We start from the raw sequence: 22,449 nt of genomic DNA, 5'->3' as shown, positions 1-22,449 counted from the left end.
ATTATCTAGTAGTTTTTTGTAGAAAGATAATGAAAAAAAAAAAAAAAAAAAAACAAACAAAAATGTTAGTGTGTCAATAATTACTTATTAAAATATTATATTACGAAATAAATGATTATCAATGAACGGTAGAAGTGTAATGTTAAAAAAAAAAGATTTTATTGACATTAATTTAATTTAAAAAAATTATTTTTCTGAACCAAGTATTATAAAAAAAATTGTTTAGGTCCAAATTAACAATGTGCAGTTTCCGTTAGGAATGTTTTATATAGTGTTTTTTGCTTGATGACTTTTAAAAAATGTTTGTTATTCGCCTGAAGAAATTCAAGGGGCATTTTATTTGTGGTACATCGAAACATCAACAAGCCGCATTTTTCTCCAGATTTTAATCTTACTTCGGAAAGAAATTTTAGTACAAAAAATACAATGTGTCACACCTCAAAATTCTAAAACTAAGATTATAGATACTCAGGGGCATAGAAGTTCAATAAACTTTTAATTCCCTCGGTTTCGACAAGGAGTAGCTGTGATTAATCCACCACTTTCAAAAAAGTCATTACAGCTGTACTTTGGACTATAATCGGCTTTAAAGTTTAATGAACTTTATAGTAGACTTCTGATTTGACGGTCATCGACATGTAGGGGGTGATGCATCTAACTCGACACTTTCTAAGCTTGATTTTCTTTAAACGCACATGTCCTTTTTTAAAGTAATTGATGAGAGTCTTGTATGTTTTGTTGTAAGCCGGAAGTTGTCAAGTTTTAGTTTTATATTTTTTTTTTCTTTTTACGTACGATAGTGTGTTGTATTAATCGAAATGTTGTATATGTACTGTATTTACAAATTTTGTATTAATCTAAGAAAAAAAAAAAAATTATATCGTTTCATCGCTTTTATTATGTTATTCACTTAAACAAATGAATAATGAAAAATAAGTTTTCAATAAAAATTTATGTTACGTATATTTTTGACAATCTAAAATCAAACGATTAAACCATGCACTAAATTAATAATCGTATTCTATTTTGACAGCCATCGAATGTGTTTTTTTATCGAATACGTTCGCTTGAGAAAAAAATTTAATAAAATAGTATCACATTAGATCATTTTTGTGGTATAAAATTTCATTTAAATTATTTATATAATTAAATACTATTTTTGTTAAAAAACCCACCAAATAAACCGAATGGTATATTTGAATTAATTATTCAACGAATAAAAAAAATTTTGGTAAATATATTGTATGATAACAACGAAAGTGAAATATTTCAGATTATTTATACTATCCTGTTTTTCAATTATTATTAATTATTTCATTATTAAAACAGAAAAACTCTTGTATATTTTTTTATTGACGCGCAAAGTAGGTAAAATAGCGATAAAATTATAAATTTTCAACTTGAGAGGATTATAATATTCCTTCTCGTAGAAATTTGTTTAAAAAGTATGAGAAACTCATTAAATCACTATAAATAGATATCAAAATTTTTATAAGTCAAACTTTATGGTCTTCGAGAAATTAAACAGAAAACATTTTCGGATTAAACGCATAAAGTCGAATATTTTAAAAGCATTACTTAAATTTTCAGTGATTCTAGTTCCATTGTTTTAAAGATTCATTAATACAAAATAATTACATATTATATTTGTGTATTTGTACATTTATATAGTTGTGAAAAAAAAAAAATGATAATAATAATAGAATTGCCTAGTAATTTTTTTATTTTTAATCATTGGTTAATTTTTATGTGTGCACAATAATATACAGACCTATTCGCAAGTCTCGTACAAGAATAATTACTTGTAAAGATATGAAAATTCATTTTTAAATTTATTGTGTAGCAATAACTCCATGTTTAAAACAATAATTTAAAAAAAACCTTTAAAAAAAGTATATTTTTGCTGTTTGGTTAATAAATGCATTCCAAGTATTCACTTTGAACAATATTAAAGAAAAACCTTGACGAACCTCTGTTAGCTATGAAAATCTCCATTTTTAAAATAAATTCATTTTTTGTCCAAAACTTCATTAAAAAAACATATGATACTTTCTCTCTCTTTCTAACTACAAGTCGCGTCTAATCAGAATTTTGTGCGCGTTATCACTTGTTTTCTCTTTTACTACAACTACTACAGTAGTAAAGTTGTTTGCAACTGATGAGTTTACAAATTTTATTTTGGCTCTCACTGAGTCCAAAGGTAGTCTACTAAACTCATCGTAACCGGAGGGCCCAACATGAAAGTGTAAAAAGTAACGAGTCGCGCGTGTGATTATTCAATTGCAATGTTTTTTTTTAATATAAATTTTGGGGGAAAAAAAACATTTGTTGTATAGTAAAACTTTTGTGATGTACAGACCTATATAGTTGGGGAGAAAAATTGTTATAGATTTTTACATTGATCCTGTATTTAACATAGTGCAGAAAAGTAACAACAAAATTTCAATTACTTTTTGTTCATTTACGAGAGGGTTATAAAAAAAGAGGTATGTTGTATTAATTAATAAGTTTCAGAAAAATCTTGTGTAGTGTTGCAAAAATATTTATAAGAACGTAAATGAATTATATCTAAGACTTGTATGGGCTAAATACATATGGGGCGAGGGTAACTCAATGACGGAAGAACAACAAAAAACTGTCAAATATTTTTTTGTGGCTAATATTATAATCTAAAACTTTAAGTAGCTTTTCATGAGGTCTTGTACTTCAAAATTCGTATTTTTAAAAATTCATAATATGATTTTATTTAAAAAACTTGAATTTTGAATGCTGTAAACTTAAATTTTTTAATGTCGAGAACTAAAAGTTTTTATAATATCCGTAAAAAAAGTTGTCACAATAGCCCTTGTCTTTCTATCAATATTTTTTTTCTTTCTCGATAATTTCATCAATACTTACAACCTAAGAACCGCGTTTTAACTTAATAAATAAGAAAACAGTTCCCATAATAATTTTTTTTATTAATAACTAGGTACCATTTTTATTAATCATGATTCCGAATCGTTGAAAGTGTACTTACATGTGCCATCAAAATAACATAAAATTATTGTGTAATTATTTACTTTTATGATAATTTTTATCGTAAGAACTGCGGTCATATTGGGACGCCTGACAGTTACAATAATTTTTACCTCAATTTTGTAGCAATATTTATAATTAGGATGAAACTTGAACTTTTTATGTAATATTTCATAACATTATAAAAAGCACTTTAGAAAAAATTATCAAAAAAAACTCGTAGTAATTAATAACTCAATATTAATAAACAATCTTCTCCACTGTTACGTTAAATTTTTTTTTGTTAGAAAATTATTACCTAAAGGTACTCTAAAGTATTGCAGTAAATTTTATAGTTGCATTATAGTTTTCAGAAGAATTTCATAGTGAGTAATGTATGTAATAGTTATTGTTACATGGAAACTATACCTCAACATTACCATAGTATTTGCAGTTAAAACTTAAGTAACTCTTTTCTTATGTGTGCACATACTGAATTATATGAGCTACTTGTAAAAAATCTCACTTACATTTTTTCATGATCTCTGAATGCTTTTGTCAACAAAAATATATATACATATATATATTTTAAATTCTTGAGTTTTCGATTATCGATAGAGCTACGCGGTTGTGTCTTAAACACACTGCATTTAATAAAAAAAAAAAAAAAAAAAAAAAATTATGGCCTAGATTCTAAGCAAATGCGACGTAATGGCCAAAGTATGATAATATTTTGACTAATGGCCCAGTAATCGTGCGTTATTGTACATATAGTATTGAGCGTAGCAACGCCAGTATCTTTATATTCTGGCGTCATTTACTTACAGTCGACTAATTAGTAATATTTTTACTCGGCCCAGTGGTAATTGTCTTTCGTTAAAAATACCTATTTACAGAAAGCATTAAAAAATTGTCAAACACCCAAATGTGCCGGCATATCTCGACGACTACGCAATCGTGTGAAGCACTTAAACTTTAAATTTAGACGTAGGAGTAGTATACGACACTCCAACAATCCGATACTGTTGTTTAATATTCTCCATTGTGCGTATACCCAGTAGTGACCTGTCTAGGATGGAACGGCTGTGGGTGATTGCCGACCTACTTCTACTGGTGGTAATAATATTCGGGAACTTCATAACCATCCTGGCGGTAAGACTGAGCCGCAAAATATTCAGCGTCACGTCGAACCACCTGATCCTCAGTCTCGCCATTGCCGACCTGCTCACCGGTTTCACGGTGCTGTACCACACGTGCTTTCACATCTTTCCGCATCTCCATTACAACAAGTACACGTGTTTGACCAAGTGAGCAGAAACAATTATTCGTTTTCACTAGGGCTTCGCATGAGTCGAGACAAGACAACATTTGGACAATTGTTGTGTTGTTCTTAAATAATCTTAAAAACATTAATTATTGTCTTGGTTTTGGCACATGAAGTCTTGTGTTGTTTTGATCTTGTCATTCTATTTTTTAATCATTGAAGCCATAGATATTCGTTATAAAGCAACAGGAAGGCGACTAAAATTGATATTTGTGGAAATACTTATATTGTAGTGGAATTAAAATTATTAAGAAATATTATTGTACAATAAGTAAGCTCAAGAATATTATTGAAAAACCAAAATTAATTCTTGAGGAAATTACTCTTGGTATTGTCTTGAAATTCGAAACAATACAAGACAATATCAAGATCACTCGTGAAGCCCTAGTTTCCACCGATATATGGCACCATTTTTTAAGTACATCTACAATCTCTTTCGCGTATGTGTTTTTTCAGGTACTTCACTCAATTCGGTTCCAGCTTCGCGAGCTGCTACAACGTCGTGGCGATAGCCGTGGACCGGTTCATCGCGATCATATATCCGCTTTATTACCCGCAGTATATGACCAAAAATGTCGTGTTTATTTTCATAGCCGTCATTTGGAGCGTGTGTTGGCTCATATCGGCAGTGCCATATTTTTGGAACATCTTCAACCCAGTGAAGCAGTGCTCGCTGAACCTGATAATTCCTAGGTAGTTTTACAACTAAGGTGCCATCGAAACGTTTTTTTTTTTTTTTTTTTTTTTATTAGGTATTTATTCGTTAGAATTAATTAACAAAGGTGTTTTGTCAGCATATAGGATTGTGCTTTATGAGTTGGGAAAAAATTTTGTTGATTATTCATTTTACAAAAAAAAAATTAATCTTTTTTTCAATGGATTTCTTGTCAATATAGCAATGAATTTTTAATGTTTTTTGGTTTTTTAGGGTTTCATAGCGTATTTGTGGTTCTTTCGTAAAATTTCAAAGTTATCAATAGAATCATTATACAAGAATGTCTTAAAGCATCGTTTTTTATTAATCATTTGTAAACAGCTAAATCGACTGAACCGTCAAGGCGGATGATAAAGTCATTTTTATACTTAATAAGATACAAAATTCAATTAATTTTATAAAATTATTTTTATCCAACTCATACGCTATTTTTTATGTTACGATGTGTATTTATTATCTTAGAGGTTATTGTCATAACTGTTAAAAATTTACAAATCAAAATTGATAAAAAGTAGAAAAAGTTTTCACACTTTTTAATTGAATGCTCTTATTCAAGTTTAAAAATAATGCCGTTTACAAATTTTTAAGAAAAGAAACTCGTTGCGCTATTCAGCATTTAATAACAAAGTTCAAATTTACCTAAAAATAAGTACTTTTAGGTAAATGTATGGTTCTTAAATATTTTTTTGTCTTGGATCTTTCTGTTCAAATATAAAAAAAATGATTTACTAGAAGAAATTCGTACAAAAGTATATGTTATATAATTATCTCGCAAAATATTCATACATTTTTATTTATAACCGATGAATCCAAACTGATTTAAATATCCATATAAAAAAATTTTGACACACCACTATTTATTTTGCTAACTATTTTATTTGTTTTTTCTTTTCTTTTTTTTTCATCCAAACATTGTCAGTTTCACAAGTTATAACGTCATTTTCGGTTGAATAAGATTAGGTGTTTTAAATAATCTATGACTTATGTTGCTACCCGGAAAATTAAAAAAAAAAAAAGATTGGGTATTAGTTGTGTTTTTTTGTTGATTTAAGATAAGCATGTGTGAGTTTTTCTATTATGAAACAATTACTGAAAAAGATATAACTCAAAAAATTTTCTTAGATAAAGTTTGAACTTTTTTTTGTTATTAAAAATAGTCAATAGCTTTGCGAACTGTGTAGCATCGAAAGTTTCAACAGTAGATTTTTTTTCGAAACTTTCTTAATTTTGTATTCAAAAGATAAGGGTCGTGTACAAAAAAATGTTTGCAAACATTTTTTCAAAGAAAATAAAAAAAATCATGGCTTAAACATGGTCAGGAAAGATTGTTTACAAACCACAAGGAAAAAATAAACTATAGTAAATTTTACCGTTAAACTATGGTAGTTGGAACTCCACGTCGGTTATTATAATTTTTTTACTTCTTCTGTCCTCCATACAAAACAAAAAATCATTAATACATAATGTAATTCGAATCGTTCATTATTTCAAATCCTTGAGTTTGTAACGTGCGATTTCTATCGATATTTGTAATTTTCCAATTTTACTGTCAATCAATATAAGATTCATACATATAGGGTTAACTTTTTTTTTTTCTTTTCTAGGTACTACATTGTGGCTATCATGACGCCAATGTTTCTGACCGCCTGGTTCAGCATTTTGATACTTTACTGGAGAATCTGGAAAAAAGCAAGGGCACACGTGCGAAGAACGAAAGCGAGGTCGCAAGAGATGGGCCAGGACGGCCCGGATTCCCACCTCTACAAGAGCAACCAGGTAAAAAATAACAGATATTCTAACGTATGCTATAATGTTATTATAGGCCCTACCCATGTCAATACTCTCACCACCTTTAAGTTGTGATAATTACCATAAATGATTTTTCAAACAATTTTCGAGGATTTTTTTGGAGAATTTATCTATTTTTCTAAGAATATTCACGAGCGTAACTTAAAAATGAAAGAACCACACACGCGATACATGGGATTTAGTGTACCGGTCAAATTAAAAAAAAAACAAAAAAACTATTGGTTATGGTAGCTTATAAGCTCCCTTGAAATAGTTCCGAGGGTTAAGGGTCGAGTGAAACCATCCAGGGATTAGAAATAAGGGTTGTCAATCAGTAGTATAGGTCAATGTATGGGACGTCAGACAAAACGCATTCTAATCCACTACACTCTTGAAAGATTTGTTGTTATTTGTTACATCGACAAGATTGAATCTTCAATGTACCTAACCTCAAAAAACCTTTTAAACCGTTATAATGGCAATTTTTAAGCTTAATAGTTCTGTAAAAGGGAACTTCTTAATAATATACCTAAAACCTGACCGGCGCCGATACCCGTAACTCCTAAAAGTGTAAGCTAAATTGTAGTTCTAGAATCACTTAAACTTAACCTTTAAAAAATCTGTAAGTAGTTTGATCAGTAAGTATCAACCAGTGTTACTTACAAAATAAACAGTTTGACAAACTTTTAAATAACATGAGTTATGAAACAAAGAATTCGGCTTTATAGTATTAGGAACAAACAAAACAATTAAGATGCCATAACAAGGATGACAATTATGTACTTCAGCTCTTCACTATTTAAGGAGAAATAACAACGCGTAAATAAATCTTCAAGAGTAATAGGTATTGTATATAAATAGTGGATTAGGATGCATTCGGCCGGCCGTCCTATACATTGCCTTGGAGAATTTTTCGACCTTTCAGCCCGCGGGACTACTTCAAGGGAGAGGTAGAAGATACCATAACCAATGGTTAAAAAAAAATTTGTTATTGTGTGGGTGGTCCTTTAGTTAAAAAAGACGTCTTGGTATGGTACGTACATAATTTTGAGAAAAAAAACTTCATTCCAAAGGTGCACTAGTGACGATTTTCATTTGTATATAGACCTGCAAACACACACATGCAGAATGCCCCACCTAACCTAAACCTAACCTGGTTTTTTCGTACCAAAGTTTTGTTTTCAATCTCTCATTTTGTTTTTTTTTCTTTAAGATCGTACTTCCAATCCTCGGGTGTTTCACGATTTGTTGGATGCCTTACGTCGCACTGGCGATTTTACAAGTTCTGCACATGGAGGATAAACCCAGCTTAACCGCGTACCACGTGGTGTATTGGATAGCTATGTGCAACGCCGGCATAAACCCATTCATCTACGCGTGGAAGAACCGAAACTTCCGCGAAGCCTTTCGCAGTTTGTTGAAATTTAAATTACCCGATCAAAACGGTTACAATGCCAATTTGAATCAGCTGAGGAATCAGACCAGGCTTACCGAGAGAAGAGCGGTCAAAGAGACGAATGTCTGTGTTATCGAGATTAAGACGAGCTCCGAGGGTCATTGAACTGTAAATACGATTTTTAAGCGACCATAATAATTTTATTATTATTATTTATAATGGATTTGAGAATGTACAGTTGGTACGCTTATTTTTTTGGATTTTTATACTTTTGTACAGTGTATAAAGAAATATTGAGAAGTATTAAAAGAATTTAGGAATTAGAGGTTATGTTTGGTTAAAACGATTGACTATTTTCCTTTTTTTTTTTTTTTCAAAGCTATAAATTGCAGCGCTCTTCTTTCGTTAATTTTAAATTTACGAAATTTTATTTAATTTTATTAAGAAAAAAAGTATAAAATTATGGAACGGTGAAAGCTTTTCGGTTGACATAACCTCTTCCTCTCTTGGTAAACATTTTTTTTGTGCTGACTAGAAATTAATGACATGTATCTAGATAATTAAAGGATACTTTAATACCTCTCTGCATTAAGTCTCTGTGAGATATGAGTATTCGCTGTGTGCGAGTTGGGGGAGGGGAGGGCTGGCGCCACTTGTCACTTTTACATATAGCCTTATAGAATCGTCCAGTAAATTCGCCAGTGGTGGTCGCGTCAACTAATTTTACCCCATTTAACTTAACATAAAAAGTCCGTAAAAATGGGGGCAGCACTGAACTCTTGCACACAGTGAATAGAACAAGACACTAAGCGTCTGTGTTTGTTGGTATATATTACAAATTACATACGTACAAATATTGAATAAATAGTTTGTGATAAACATTATTTATATTTATTTTAATAAAAAATATTTTTATGAATAGGGGTAAACGCACCATCTACCGTACACCCGTAAATTCACTTTATTTTGTTACCATGATTGTAAGACAGTTTGATACTAAATATTGACTCGGTAAATTTTAAATTGTTATTTAGGATCTCAAGAGAGCACCGAAATTTTTTTGAGGTGTTAGAGCTTGTTAAAATGATTTTATAATAAAAATATGAAATAGAAATGTTAGATGTATATTTGGCGCTCGTAACTGAATTCTAACGCATGCGCAATAGCAAGAAGACGAGACGCCGTGACGCTGCACTTCAGCGTCTAATACCTATAGTTTACTCACTCTCGCGCAGTCAGTCAGTCTGTCGATACACACTCCCTGCTTTTCGTATTTTCCTTTTGATTTGATCTTGCTTTATTTCAGTTCAGCTTACGATTGTATTGTAAAGACTAAAGATAGCATTCACTGAAGATAGTGAGAATAAACGTGTCCGTGTTTTATAATAAAAACGACAGTGTTGTACATTTTATTGCCCGATCACATACCCACACATCCATACTGCTAACAGGTTATGGGCCTTAAAAGTGTAGTGTGGTTGTGTATTCAAGACCTCCGCTAGCCGCCATTTTTTTCTCTGTGATCGAGCCCATCTTGCGTTTGCTCGCATTTTTTTTGCCCTCCGCGTTTTCTTGCATCCCTTTTCTTACAGGCCATCGACGAGGCGGCGTAGAGATTGACATCAGCCACTGGTGAGACCGAGCAGATCTGGGAGGTGACAGCTGGCGGGGCGAGAGGGATTGTGAGGGATTTACGGAAGAAAGAAAGTAAGTAGCTGATAATGATGCTTATGATGTCTTTGTCGGTCATTATGTTGACGTAATGTGTTTTATTTTTCGATGGTTCGAAACCGAAATTGCATGAGAGTGGTAATAATATATGTTATAGATATGATGGGTATGACAGTGGATGGGATTTGTGAAGCGTTTTATAAAGCTAGTATTCTGTAATTCTCAAGGGTCAAGAGTCGGCACGTGTTTTTCCTCGCGTGAGGCAGGCTTGCATTGGGGTACGAGGATTTTCATTTAGCTGCTCCAGCTATAGCTACCGCTGAGGGGGACGCCTCAAAGCGGGGAGAGGGACTTTCGTTTCGGCCATGACTTGCGTTCGGTCAGACCGAGCGTATGTATTCCTTTCAGTAGGCTTGGTAGCTGATGGCGCGCACAGAGCAGCCATCTTAGATAGACTTGTTTACTTTTCCAAGTCCCCGTACAGTGCGGCCTCGATCCTCTCCGTGGATTTTCACGCTCAGACTAGAGGTAAATGCCGACTCAAATCAAAATGCAGAAATTTAAAATTTATAACTTTGGTGTAATACGCGTCAGCACATCGTAATTACAGGCATACGATTGTGCTCGATCGCATTGGAATTGTGCTGCTATTGTGTATGACTATAGACATGTTACGTTTGCATGTTTAAGTCATCTGATGTATCTCGTCCTATGAGTAGTGCGCATGCATTGAGCTCGTGTGTGCGTGCTTGCTCATGTTTCCCGGTGACACAAATGGGGTTAAAATGTTCACTGGGAAGTAATATATATATATATAACTTGATCTGAGTTATTATAAGAGATATAAGTGACGATTACGATACAGGAGATCAGTTTAACTTAATGGAAAAACCTGGAGGTATAATTTACACTATTCCTTAACACAAGCAGCACATTCCAGTTAAAGGTTCTTTAGATAGATTAAAGATAGAAGATTTGAATACAATAAGTCACGTGCAAACAAAATTTAAGATAGACATAAACAAAGGGAACCTTTAACAAGATAGCAAGTTAAAGATTTGAGAGATGGAAAAATAAATTTGATTGATACGTCATCTAAAGATAAGAATAAAGATTTGAGAGATAGAAAAATAAATTTGATTAATACCTCATGTAAAGATAAGAATAAATATTTGAGAGATAGAAAAATAAATTTGATTGATACGTCATCTAAAGATAAGAATAAAGATTTGAGAGATAGAAAAATAAATTCGATTGATACCTCATCTAAAGACAAGAATAAAGATTTAAGAGATAGAGAAATAAATTTGATTGATACCTCATCTAAAGATAAGAATGAAGATTTGAGAGATAGAAAAATAAATTTGATTAATACCTCATGTTAAGACAAGAATGAAGATTTGAGAGATAGAAAAATAAGTTTGATCCATACCTTATCAAGATAGCAAATTAATGATGTAAAAATGGAAAGATAGTTTTGATGATACCTCAACTAAAAATAGCAAAGATTTGAAAATAGAAAGATAGACTTGATTGATACAAGATTATTTTAACAGGAAAGCAAATTAAAGCTTAGCAAAATAGAAAGATATATTTAATTAATACAAGTTTATTCTAACAAGATATCACATTGAATATTTGAGAAAAAAAAAAAAAAAAGATAGATTTGATTTTGATTAATAAGCCTGAATAAGTGATGGAAAATAATAAAAAAAAAAATTAAAAAAAAAAAAAAAAAGATTTGATTAATACATAAGCTATAGATAGCATGTTAAAGATCTGAACGATAGAAAAGATAATTTAAAGAAACAGATAGATAATTTGCACAAAAAAATGGCAAGCAGAAATAATGATCTTAAGATAGAATTGACTAAAGGAGCCAGGAGCCCACAAGAAAGATATTTAGGGGATTCAAAAGTTGACTGAAGATAGAGAGCAGACTTTAAATTTAATACTAGATAGATTATCCTTAGATTATTAAAACAGAGTATTTTTTTTAATTATCCTACGGTAATAGTGAAAAAATTAATGATACGAAAAGAAGTGATATACAGATGAAGGCGTATCAAATATACAACAAAATTCACACTGTTAGATTTGATCCCGCAAAGCAAAGTGATATTAAATTTTGCGAATTCCTCGATAGATTAAGATGGATTTTGAATGGATTTTGATAGATTTCAAACTTGTTAGTAAAACTCAGAGTTTTCTTGAAGATGAGAAAAGAGATAACTTTTACCATAAGATTGTCAATAAAGTACCAGATGTGAAAATTGCAGATTCTAATAGACTGTTTAAAAGCGAGAATGGCTTGTCCTATAAATATTTAAGTGAAGTGTAAAGAAGGTTAAAGTAATATAGAATTGCTTGGATTTAATGCATCGAGTAGTATGTTTGTTGTTGGACCCGAAACTTTGCTCTCTACGCGCACGGAGGAAACCAAAAATATATGAAAGAAAATTGTTTATATGCGTGAATAAAAATTCCTCCGTGAACTTGAGAGCGGAGGGAGAAAGGTGGGTTTCGAGTCGTAATAACAAAGACAAAATGGTCCTAGATAGAGTGATATGCGCCAATATGCTCGCTGGAAACTTGACGTCGCTTCGTCAGCTTGTTAATAGATGCATATGTATCTATTTAGATAACCTTAAGATAGATATATTTGACCCACGCTCTAACGAGACGTTAATTTCCGATGCCTACAGAGTCTTCATTGGATAGTGGAACTAGTGCAAGATGGTCAGAGTACAAGCAACAACAAGAAGCGTAAAGAAATTATAGATTGCTTAATAATAGAATGTGTCTCTGCGGCAATGGCTGAGAAGGTTCAGGAAGTCAGTACCAATTATAGTAAGAGCTGACGTATAATCCCAAATAATGGATCTGAAAAAGATTGTTTAGATACCGCTCAACAAAATGAGTTTGAGAAAACCATTGAAGATAGAAAAATTAATGATAGTAAAGAACTAATGATCGGTGAGATTTCAGAGGCTTAAAGTCCCTTTATATAAAGGTATAAAATACTTAAAAGAAATAGCAGAGCCATGCTCTGAAACGCAAGATTCGGGCATTTATTGTTGGAATATCTTTAGGATTGCAAAGAAAGTTTTTGGACAATAAAGATTTGAATAAGTCTGTGCACGATCACTTCATTGCATTGTGCAAGGTGTGTCATATTGCTAAAATTTAAAGATTGCCTTTGAACACTAGAAGAGAGAGGGCATCGAAACAACTCATCCTAAAAGATACAATTTCATGATAGTATACACAGACGACTACTTAATATTGACGATGGCATACCCTGTGAAAGTGAAAAGTAAAGCAAGAAATTGTATGGACAAATTTGCGACCAGCGCACGAAATCTACTGGACTTTAATGCAAAGATGTGCTATTACAGAACTGACCAAGGCACAGAGTTTGCAGGAGGTCGAACAGTGGAAATTCTCTAGAGATTGGGAGCTGAGTCTCAACTGGTCTGTCCAGACAATCTTCTATACAATGGCGTTTCAGAACGAATCAATCGCACATTGCAGGACAAAGTGTGAACCTACATATATGACTCAAGGTTTAGGGAGAACATGTTGGATCTAACCTTAGGTGCTGCAGTATATACATATAATTACACACCACACCTGTCCAACAAAATAACAGCTCCCTTAGGAAATTTTACCCCCAATTTAAAGATAGAAATAAATCAAATAAGATTTGGTCGTGTGACCTTTATTAAGATACAGAAGAACACTGGAACCAAATACAGCCCACAAGGTATACGAGTAGTACTGGTTGGCTATACTACTACCGGCTACATTTTTCTAAGACCAGAGGATGCAAATTTTATGAGGTTCTGGGTGTAAGATTTCATGAAAGACTTGTATTTAGAAATGTCTGGAGAAATGATAAAATAGCAAACTGAAATAATCATAAGACAGACATTAAATGAGATGAATGGTTCTTCAAGTTTAGCAAAGATAGTATATTAAAGATAGAAGATACTTGGATTATTATTAGAAACGGAGGGAGAACAAGGAGTCAAGATAAAATGAGGACGATCGAGGAAGAATAAAGAGCTTGTTCAAGAAAACTTCAAAGCAATCTACGAAAAATTGGAATCGATGCATAAAATCAAGTATGGAAAATTGTAGACAGGCCAACTATGAATGTTGAAGAAAGCAAGCCAAACATCATAGATTCCAGACGAGTCCTAAAGAAGAAGATAGACGAAGATGGGAACCACGACGTTTAAAGTGAGGTTGGTGTGATCTGTGGGTTTAAAGATAGGAATAAGTACGACTTGCAAGAGACTTACGCTTCTGTATCTGGGTTGGCTCTTGTGAGATCGGTAATATCAACTTTTAATAAATTTAACTTAGAAACTTGTCTGCTGGATGCCCTATTAAAAACTTCAATGCTGAATCAATGCTGAGTCAACGTTGATTTTAGCGTTGAATTAACGCTGAACCAACGTTGAATCAACCTTGATTCAACGTTGATTCCATGAATGACGGAACACTGAAATCAGTCGTAATTTACATTGTAGATTCAACACTGATTCAACGTTGAATCAGCGTTAATTAAGCGTTGATCAAAACGTTAAAATTTAATTTTAAAAAATTACAAAGTAGTATAATAACATTTGGAGCATATATATTGACAGTTATGGTGGTACTATCCGTATGGTAACACCAAAACAGGGGGGTTCAGTTATTTGATATTAAACTGTATTGAATACGCATTAAATTTTTCTATTATTAAATTAACGTTTATATCAACGCTGATTCAACGCTGATTCAACGTTGAATCAGTGTTCATTCAACGTTGAATCATTGTTGAATCAACAATGTAAATTACGACTGATTTCAGTGTTCTGTCATTCATGGAATCAACGTTGATTCAACGTTGGTTCAGTATTGATTTATCGCTAAAATCAACGTTGATTCAGCATTGATTCAGCATTGAAGTTTTTGATTGGGTGTCAAGACAGCATTTATGAATGTTTCAATCAAGAAAGAAATAAATATAGAATTTCCTGAAGGTATGCTTGACGAAGATTAACTTAAGAAAAATAAAGTATGTAATCTAGAAAACCCTTTATAGACTCAAGATCAGCTTGAAGAAATGGAACGAGTGTTTTCGTATGGTGCTGCACTGAAACTAGTATCACAAATGCACACCAGTAAAACTTGCCTTTACGCATGGAAAGAAAAAGTTAGCCTTTTAATCTTGATTCCATATGAAGATGATATCATGATAGCAAGAAATTGGTAAGTAAATCAAAAGAAATTAAAATTGGTCTGCAGTCTGACTTTGAGATATCAGATCCTGGCGAGGTTGGCACTTTCCTAGTTATCACAGTAAAAAGAGATAGAAAACAATTCAATTTCACTTACGCAAACACCATACTTCGACAAAGTTCTGGAAAGGTTTGGATTTACCGACTCAAAACCACAAAGAACATCAATGTTGACAAATCAAGCCCTGAATCGGCAAAGAAAATAAGACAGAGAAGAATCGGAAGAGACTGGAGAACTAAACAAAACTAAAACTGAAGAAAATGTACCTCACAGAGAAGCAGTTGGAAGCCTGCTGTATCTGGCTAACACAGTCAGACCAGACATCTCGCACTCTGTGAATGTATTAAGCAGACACCAAATCTGCCCAACTGTTGACTAGAAAATGGTCAAACGAGTCCTTCGATATCTACAACTTACCAGAACTCTGGGATTAACCTACAGAAGCCGGAAAAATAAGCTGGAAGTCTTTTCAGATGCGAGTTTGGCAGACTGTAAAGGCTCAATTACGACAGGTGGATACTCATAAGATTGTATTGCCATACAGTTGCTTGGAAGACGAGAAAACAGAGTTACGTTGCAATCTCAACCTGCGCGGCAGAATACGTGGCGATGTGTGATGCAAGGCAGGAGCTGATAGGATTGGAACACTCAATCAGCTTAATGCTGTCATACATTCTGTTGCCTGCGGACCTTTGGTGTGATAACAAAGCCGCCGGAGCAAGTGCTAATATAGATGGTGGCAAAAGACTCAGACACATGACCGAGATCAATGCTCACTATGTTAAGGAATGTGTATCCCGAGGAAAAATAATCGTTAAATGGATTCCATTCAAGGAACAACTAGCAGACATTTTTACAAAACCCCTGCCGTTTGAACTGTATGAAAGACTAATGAAAGAAATTTTGAATGTTAATCAGTGTAAATTGCATGATAATTAAACTTGAACTTGAGATAGTAAAATTAATAAATTGATAATAGATAGATAATGATAGTAGACATGCCGGTTAATGTATTTTTCTGTGTATGTTTTAGCTTTTCGCAATCAACCCCAATGAGTGATCAAGAAGCCGACGTGTTCCACATCTTCAGCTGATTGCTTATTCATTTGAATACGATTACTCAGTGTAGATATTCCAATATGTCTTTCCTTTTTTTCATTTCATATTGTTTTGTTAAATTCAGATACGAACGGGAGGGAGTGTTAGATGTATATTTGGCGCTCGTAACTTAATTCTAACGCATGCGCAATAGCAAGAAGACGAGGCGCCGTGACGCTGCACTTCAGCGTCTAATACCTATAGTTTACTCACTCTCGCGCAGTCAGTCAGTCTGTCGATACGCACTCCCTGCTTTTCGTATTTTCCTTTTGATTTGATCTTGCTTTATTTCAGTTCAGCTTACGATTGTATCCTTGATTGTAAAGACTAATATACACTGAAGATAGTGAGAATAAACGTGTCCGTGTTTTATAATAAAAACGACAGTGTTGTACATTTTATTGCCCGATCACATACCCACACATCCATACTGCTAACAAGAAGTCATGTTCCTATTTCCGTACCGCCGTTCTCATTACCGGACCCCATGCATCTACCGTACGCGTTCCTATTACCGGACCCCATTCACCGTTTGACGACAGATTTGACTAGATTCGTTCACCTTACAATCCAGGGACGGTCGGGGACGGTGTGAGCGAGTCGGAGACGAAAGTGAACAAGTGCTCTTCTCCGATCGTCCGCGATCGTCCCTGACCGTACGCGATGCGCAGTTGTACACGTTAGGTTAGGTTAATGCAAAAAGTAAACAAACTTGTTTGTATTTGCACTTCTTTATTTACAAACTATTGTTTACATACAGCATTAATCTAACCTAACGTGTACAACTGCGCATCGCGTACGGTCAGGGACGATCAGGGACGATCGGAGAAGAGCACTTGTTCACTTTCGTCTCCGACTCGCTCACACCGTCCCCGACCGTCCCTGGATTGTAAGGTGAACGAATCTATTATAACCTCACATTTTTGTTTACAACTGCATATCGATCTCAGTGCCTGCTACATAAATCACGATGAAAATGTCAAAAGCGGAGAAAGATGGAAAATCAAAAATTAAGGAAAAAACGCCAAGTCAATTATGCAATTCAAAAAGATAGCAGACAGAAGAATCAAAAAAGAAAAACAATTACAGAGAGAGAAACAAAGATTAGAAAAAGAAAATAAAAAATTACGAAAGCAAGAAGAGAAGTTAAAAGCCATTGTAAACAGAAAAAAGTCTGTTGAGGAAGATTTAATGGACGAGACAGAAGCTATTGATTTACAGAAGCAGATTGGAGAACTTCAAAAGAAAAAATTAAAACTAAACCAAAAAAGAAACAAAGATCCATCATGAGTAATTTTTGTAATGCAAGTTATTCTTGAATATTCATAACATCGTAAGTTTATTACTATTATAGTCTCAAGCTTTTTTACTGATTTTTGTCAGTCTAATTAAAATATTAAAAAGCAATAATATCTCATGATATGAAACAGAAATCTTTTTAATGAATAAATTTTTTTTTAATAAATGCAAATAAGTTATTTCATATAAACAAGCAGTAATTAAACTTAGATTAGTTTCAGCTTAACGACAATTAAATCTATTAATACTAAATAAAACATCACTTGGCAAAAATTATTCAAGAATAACTTCCATTACAAAAATTACTCATGATGGATCTTTGTTTCTTTTTTGGTTTAGTTTTAATTTTTTCTTTTGAAGTTCTCCAATCTGCTTCTGTAAATCAATAGCTTCTGTCTCGTCCATTAAATCTTCCTCAACAGACTTTTTTCTGTTTACAATGGCTTTTAACTTCTCTTCTTGCTTTCGTAATTTTTTATTTTCTTTTTCTAATCTTTGTTTCTCTCTCTGTAATTGTTTTTCTTTTTTGATTCTTCTGTCTGCTATCTTTTTGAATTGCATAATTGACTTGGCGTTTTTTCCTTAATTTTCGATTTTCCATCTTTCTCTGCTTTTGACATTTTCATCGTGATTTATGTAGCAGGCACTGAGATCGATATGCAGTTGTAAACAAAAATGTGAGGTTATAGTCAAATCTGTCGTCAAACGGTGAATGGGGTCCGGTAATAGGAACGCGTACGGTAGATAGGGTCCGGTAATGAGAACGGCGGTACGGAAATAGGAACATGACTTCTATTTCATATTTTTATTATAAAATCATTTTAACAAGCTCTAACACCTCAAAAAAATTTGGGTGCTCTCTTGAGATCCTAAATAACAATTTAAAATTTACTGAGTCAATATTTAGTATCAAACTGTCTTACAATCATGGTAACAAAATAAAGTGAATTTACGGGTGTACGGTAGATGGTGCGTTTACCCCTATTTATTGTTCCAACTTCAAATAAAATTTTAGACTTGCGTATGCATTTACATTTTTCTTAAAGCAAAAAGAGTAACCATACATAATATGACTGTTTACTAAATGAAAAAAAAATTCAGTTCTCAAATGAATATGATCTAAAAATCGTGATATCTGCAGGAATCATAATACCAACTACACGACGGAACTTAAACAAATGGAGTAAGATTTTCCAATAATCCTTGCAATATGACGTTTTGAAAAAGTACGTTTCAGGATAAAACTTTAGATTAAAGATTTGTTTGGGACCAAACATCGGATACAACATTTTTAATTATTCGCCTCATGAAAGTTTTGTATTCGTAGTAAAAGTTATGTTAAAAAAAATTCTGTATCTAAAGTTTAAACCAGTCCAAATTGCAAAAGTTGAAAATTTATTAAGTTAATGATGGCTAGAATACAACATATTAACCGTTAAAAATGTACTTAGAAAAGTAGGTTATAATACCCGGAAAAGCACTTTCAACTTTAAAAAAGTTTGTATAAATACGTGGCTAAATTAATTTTCTGAGAAAGACTCACACAAACGTGCTAATACTTACGTGAAAATGTATGAGCGGCAAGATAATGCACACAAACTACTTCATGATTTTAAAAGCTGCGGAAAAACCTCTAATAACCAATAAACTCCATAAAACCTACTGTTTATAGAGTTTTCTGTTATATTTAAGTCAGAACTTCAAAAATTATTGAAAACTTCTGTGACTTGCGGAAAATCTTATTTAAGAATCGATAATTAAGCCAGATATAAAAAAAATACATACAAGCATTAGAGATTTTTGACTGTAACTTAAATAGTACATTGTGGAACATGTATAAATTAGAATTTCCATGATGCGGAAAAATCCAGTGAAACTGAAAACTAGTACAAACTAGTAAAAATCTATTTAAGCCAAAAACCCTATCAATTGCAATTTGTACTTGTTCAATTTTCTGCTTACGAGAGAGTTCTGCAACTCGGAAAATTCTAAAATAATTTAGGTATGTTCCGCAGTACACAGCTGATACAAATTCTCCTGGATGTGAGGGTAGAAATTTCTCATTTTAAAAGAGTGAGACATTAAGAGTTATATATCTTTGGGATATTTTTTTCTGGGACAAGAAAAAGTCTCGGCTCATTGAAACTCTGGTAACCCTAAAAATTATTTCGGGAAATATAAAAACCTCAACTATCCTGAAATAAATTTCTCAAGAAGAGATGGAATTTGAAAAAAATTTTCGAGACTGGTCATCCCGAATCAGGGTGCAATCTTAAAAATTTTGGGAGAGAAGGAAGCAGCAAAAAAATTTTGTCTCGGACAGGCCTACTGTACATTGAAATTTTACAGGATACATCAGTGACGTTTAAAATAATTTACTTGTTGCACAAAACACTCTGATTACAAGTGAAATCAAGTAGACAATACTCAGGGACCACATGGTAAAGCCAACTTATTTAAAAATGAATTTAGTAAAGTAAAACACTCACCTCAACGCCAGTGACACCAAGTGCGGTCTTGATGTTCGGCGTCATACGGAACGGCACCTTCTCGGGTACGCGCAGGGTCTTTCCTTTCTCGAAACAAACGTTGTAATCGATGTGCACGACTTCCCCGGTGTTCAAATCGACGAGTACATTGTCAAGGTGTCGATCACCCAAGCCGATAATGTAGCCAATTATCGACATCACCGCCACCGAGTACGAGTAATTTTTGGTCGCCTGCCACCAGCTGCCGACATTCAAGCTGTTGCACCAGATTTCTCTGTAAACCAGATAAAACGAATAAAACTCCACATCCACCATCTTTCCCCTTTCCGTACTCTGAATCAATAGACCGAATCTCACTTGGCCAGTAGATCCTTGGGCGTCTCGGCCATGAGCTCGGAAAGCACCTGCTTCAGGATAGGCAAGGGCCACTCCTTGCGATTGTCGGTCGCGATGCCGCGCTCCTTCAGCAGAGGCGTGAGTTTGCTGTAAAAAAGCTCTGAGGGCCTCAGCACCGCCGAGCCGCTAGCCTTGTTGGTCATGGCGCTCTCGCGCTGCTGCCAACGCTTGTAGAGCGCGAACAGAGGCGTCACACCGTCGACCCACTGTATGAGACCCGAGCGTGGCCCAAGCGGTATGACCGAGTAGTGGCGCGCTCGGTAGACCTTTTTGCCAACGCCGTCGTCGTCGCTGGCCTTTGACATCATTGTGTTGCAGATACTCAGAAATTGCATTATACGCTCGTCGAGGTGCAGATCCTCCAGGCCTTTGAACAGGTACGTGTAGACTTGACCGTCCGAGCCGCGGAATATCAGCTTCTTTGGTTTCGTTTTCGTTGGTAGGATTTGCACGTGATTGTCCACGGATTTTATGGTCACCATACTGCAAAATGAAAAAAAAAAAGAAAAAAAGAAGGGTTACTATCGTGTTTCGTCGGTGATATTGGAGCAAAAGAATGTATCTTACTTTGCCGTGCAAATGCCGGGCATGGCGATGCAGGTATCCTTGAATTTGGCTAGTGTGGGACTGATGTCCGACATGGCGAGGGAGTAGGCGCGTTTGTGGACTTTTTGGGCCAATTTAGTCTCCAACTGTTTCAAAGGCGAGGCCGCCGATTGCGGTTTCGCGGGGTTCTTCGGACTCTTGAGTTTGTCGATGACTTTTTCGATGAACGGCCCGAATTTTTCCTGAAACCCGGAAAAAGTTAACGCACGAAGGTCCAACGAGAGGAAAAAGCTCTTGTTCGTTCGAATACCTGGAAATTCTTTTCGTGCGGGGTTTCAGCCGGCACCGAGGTCATGGCAAAGAGATTCTCCAAAATAAACACGATGGGCTTGAGTATGATCCGGTGCTTTTCGGCTACAAGTTTTTCCTTTTCCTCGGGCGTCAGCCAAATGTTGTCCTGGACTTTTTGCACCTCGAGCTCGAGCTGCTCGAAGCGCTTCGTGATCTCCGAATGGTGCTGGCACAGAGTGGCGAGCCACAACTCATCCCACAACAAGGTGATTCGCCGCAGCTCTCTCACCAAAATTTTCACCTGGGACAAAAACACGTAAGAGAAAAACCAACGTAAAATCACGCGAAAAATCAGCAATGCCCCCTTCTAACCTGATCGACAGAGTCGGGAATCCTGTTCGACAGACAATCGGTCAGTTGGGCGAAGCAGACGTCCATGAAGCCTTGGTTGGCCTCTTGAGCGTAATCCTGATCGTCGACTAGGAAATAATCTACGTCACTCGGCGCATCGTCGCTGCCGCTGTTCTTCCCGTAAGCAGCGCCCTCGAAGTTCCTTTGTTTTCCAGACACAGCGCCGACAACGGCAGGGAAGGTAATGAGGTGGGGCGAGTTCTCAGCGATGCGGCACAGCAATTCGGTGACGCGAGTTCGCACGTAACACTCCGGATGGCTGAGACGAGAGAACAGCTGAGGAATGATTTCCTTCCACGGACCGGTGGGCGTGGTGGACAGACCGGACTCCAGGACGTTCTGCAACTCCGAGGCGTGTTTCACGACCAAGCGGAGCAGGCGCAACGTTGCTGTTATCGTCTCGCAGTCGTTCGCATCCTTGGCTGCGTTGGACAGGATCGATTGGTTGTTTTTGCACATCGTTGTACTATTTCTTCATTAATTTTACAAACGACGATTCACTCACCTAATTGCAGATACTTGAAATAGGCGTTGGCTGACAGCTCGTAGTAAGCGTAGATTCGCGACTGCGCTTGACGCCAGATATCGACTAGCATCCCGAGGTGTTCGCTGCTGGCGCAACTTAGAATCGGTACGCTACGCAAGAGGCTCTCGATGCTCTCGGATGTATTTATGTCGCTCGTGTCGATGTCACCTGTGATTAAAAGACCAATTTAAGCTGCATGTTGACCAAAAC

General features: G+C 34.7%; 2 protein-coding genes across 2 annotated transcripts in view; one reads left to right on the top strand and one right to left on the bottom strand.

Moving 5' to 3' along the window:
- nonC (serine/threonine-protein kinase Smg1) overlaps positions 1 to 22,449 on the bottom strand; it is a 38,883-nt gene that overhangs the window by 8,217 nt on the left and 8,217 nt on the right. The window contains exons 16-21 of the mRNA XM_023389867.2: positions 22,219 to 22,407; positions 21,675 to 22,135; positions 21,322 to 21,603; positions 21,033 to 21,253; positions 20,427 to 20,948; positions 20,070 to 20,343 (exon numbers count right to left, since the gene is read on the bottom strand). Of these exons, the coding sequence (XP_023245635.2) occupies positions 20,070 to 20,343; positions 20,427 to 20,948; positions 21,033 to 21,253; positions 21,322 to 21,603; positions 21,675 to 22,135; positions 22,219 to 22,407 (1,949 nt within the window). The remainder of the gene's footprint in view (positions 1 to 20,069; positions 20,344 to 20,426; positions 20,949 to 21,032; positions 21,254 to 21,321; positions 21,604 to 21,674; positions 22,136 to 22,218; positions 22,408 to 22,449) is intronic.
- Positions 2,444 to 8,545, top strand: LOC149373861 (histamine H2 receptor-like). The gene is made up of 5 exons (XM_089595402.1): positions 2,444 to 2,486; positions 4,056 to 4,304; positions 4,778 to 5,014; positions 6,641 to 6,812; positions 8,038 to 8,545. The coding sequence occupies exons 2-5, from the start codon at positions 4,072 to 4,074 to the stop codon at positions 8,383 to 8,385; spliced, it is 990 nt and encodes a 329-aa protein (XP_089451528.1). The 5' UTR covers positions 2,444 to 2,486; positions 4,056 to 4,071; the 3' UTR covers positions 8,386 to 8,545.

The sequence above is a fragment of the Copidosoma floridanum genome, unplaced genomic scaffold (genome assembly GCF_036245765.1).
Source record: "Copidosoma floridanum isolate Cflo_tuat_1 unplaced genomic scaffold, Cflo_Japanese_pri ptg000025l, whole genome shotgun sequence".
In the NCBI taxonomy this organism is placed as follows: Eukaryota; Metazoa; Arthropoda; class Insecta; order Hymenoptera; family Encyrtidae; genus Copidosoma; species Copidosoma floridanum.
The sequence above is the reverse complement of the archived record's forward strand: the minus strand, read 5'-3'. Positions and strand labels throughout refer to the sequence as shown.

Coding starts and splice junctions, on each gene's coding strand:
- LOC149373861 (XM_089595402.1), top strand. CDS start 4,072: ATGGAACGGCTGTGGGTGATTGCCGACCTACTTCTACTGGTGGTAATA. Junction 4,305..4,777: donor AAGTACACGTGTTTGACCAA/GTGAGCAGAAAC, acceptor GTGTTTTTTCAG/GTACTTCACTCAATTCGGTT. Junction 6,813..8,037: donor ACCTCTACAAGAGCAACCAG/GTAAAAAATAAC, acceptor TTTTTCTTTAAG/ATCGTACTTCCAATCCTCGG.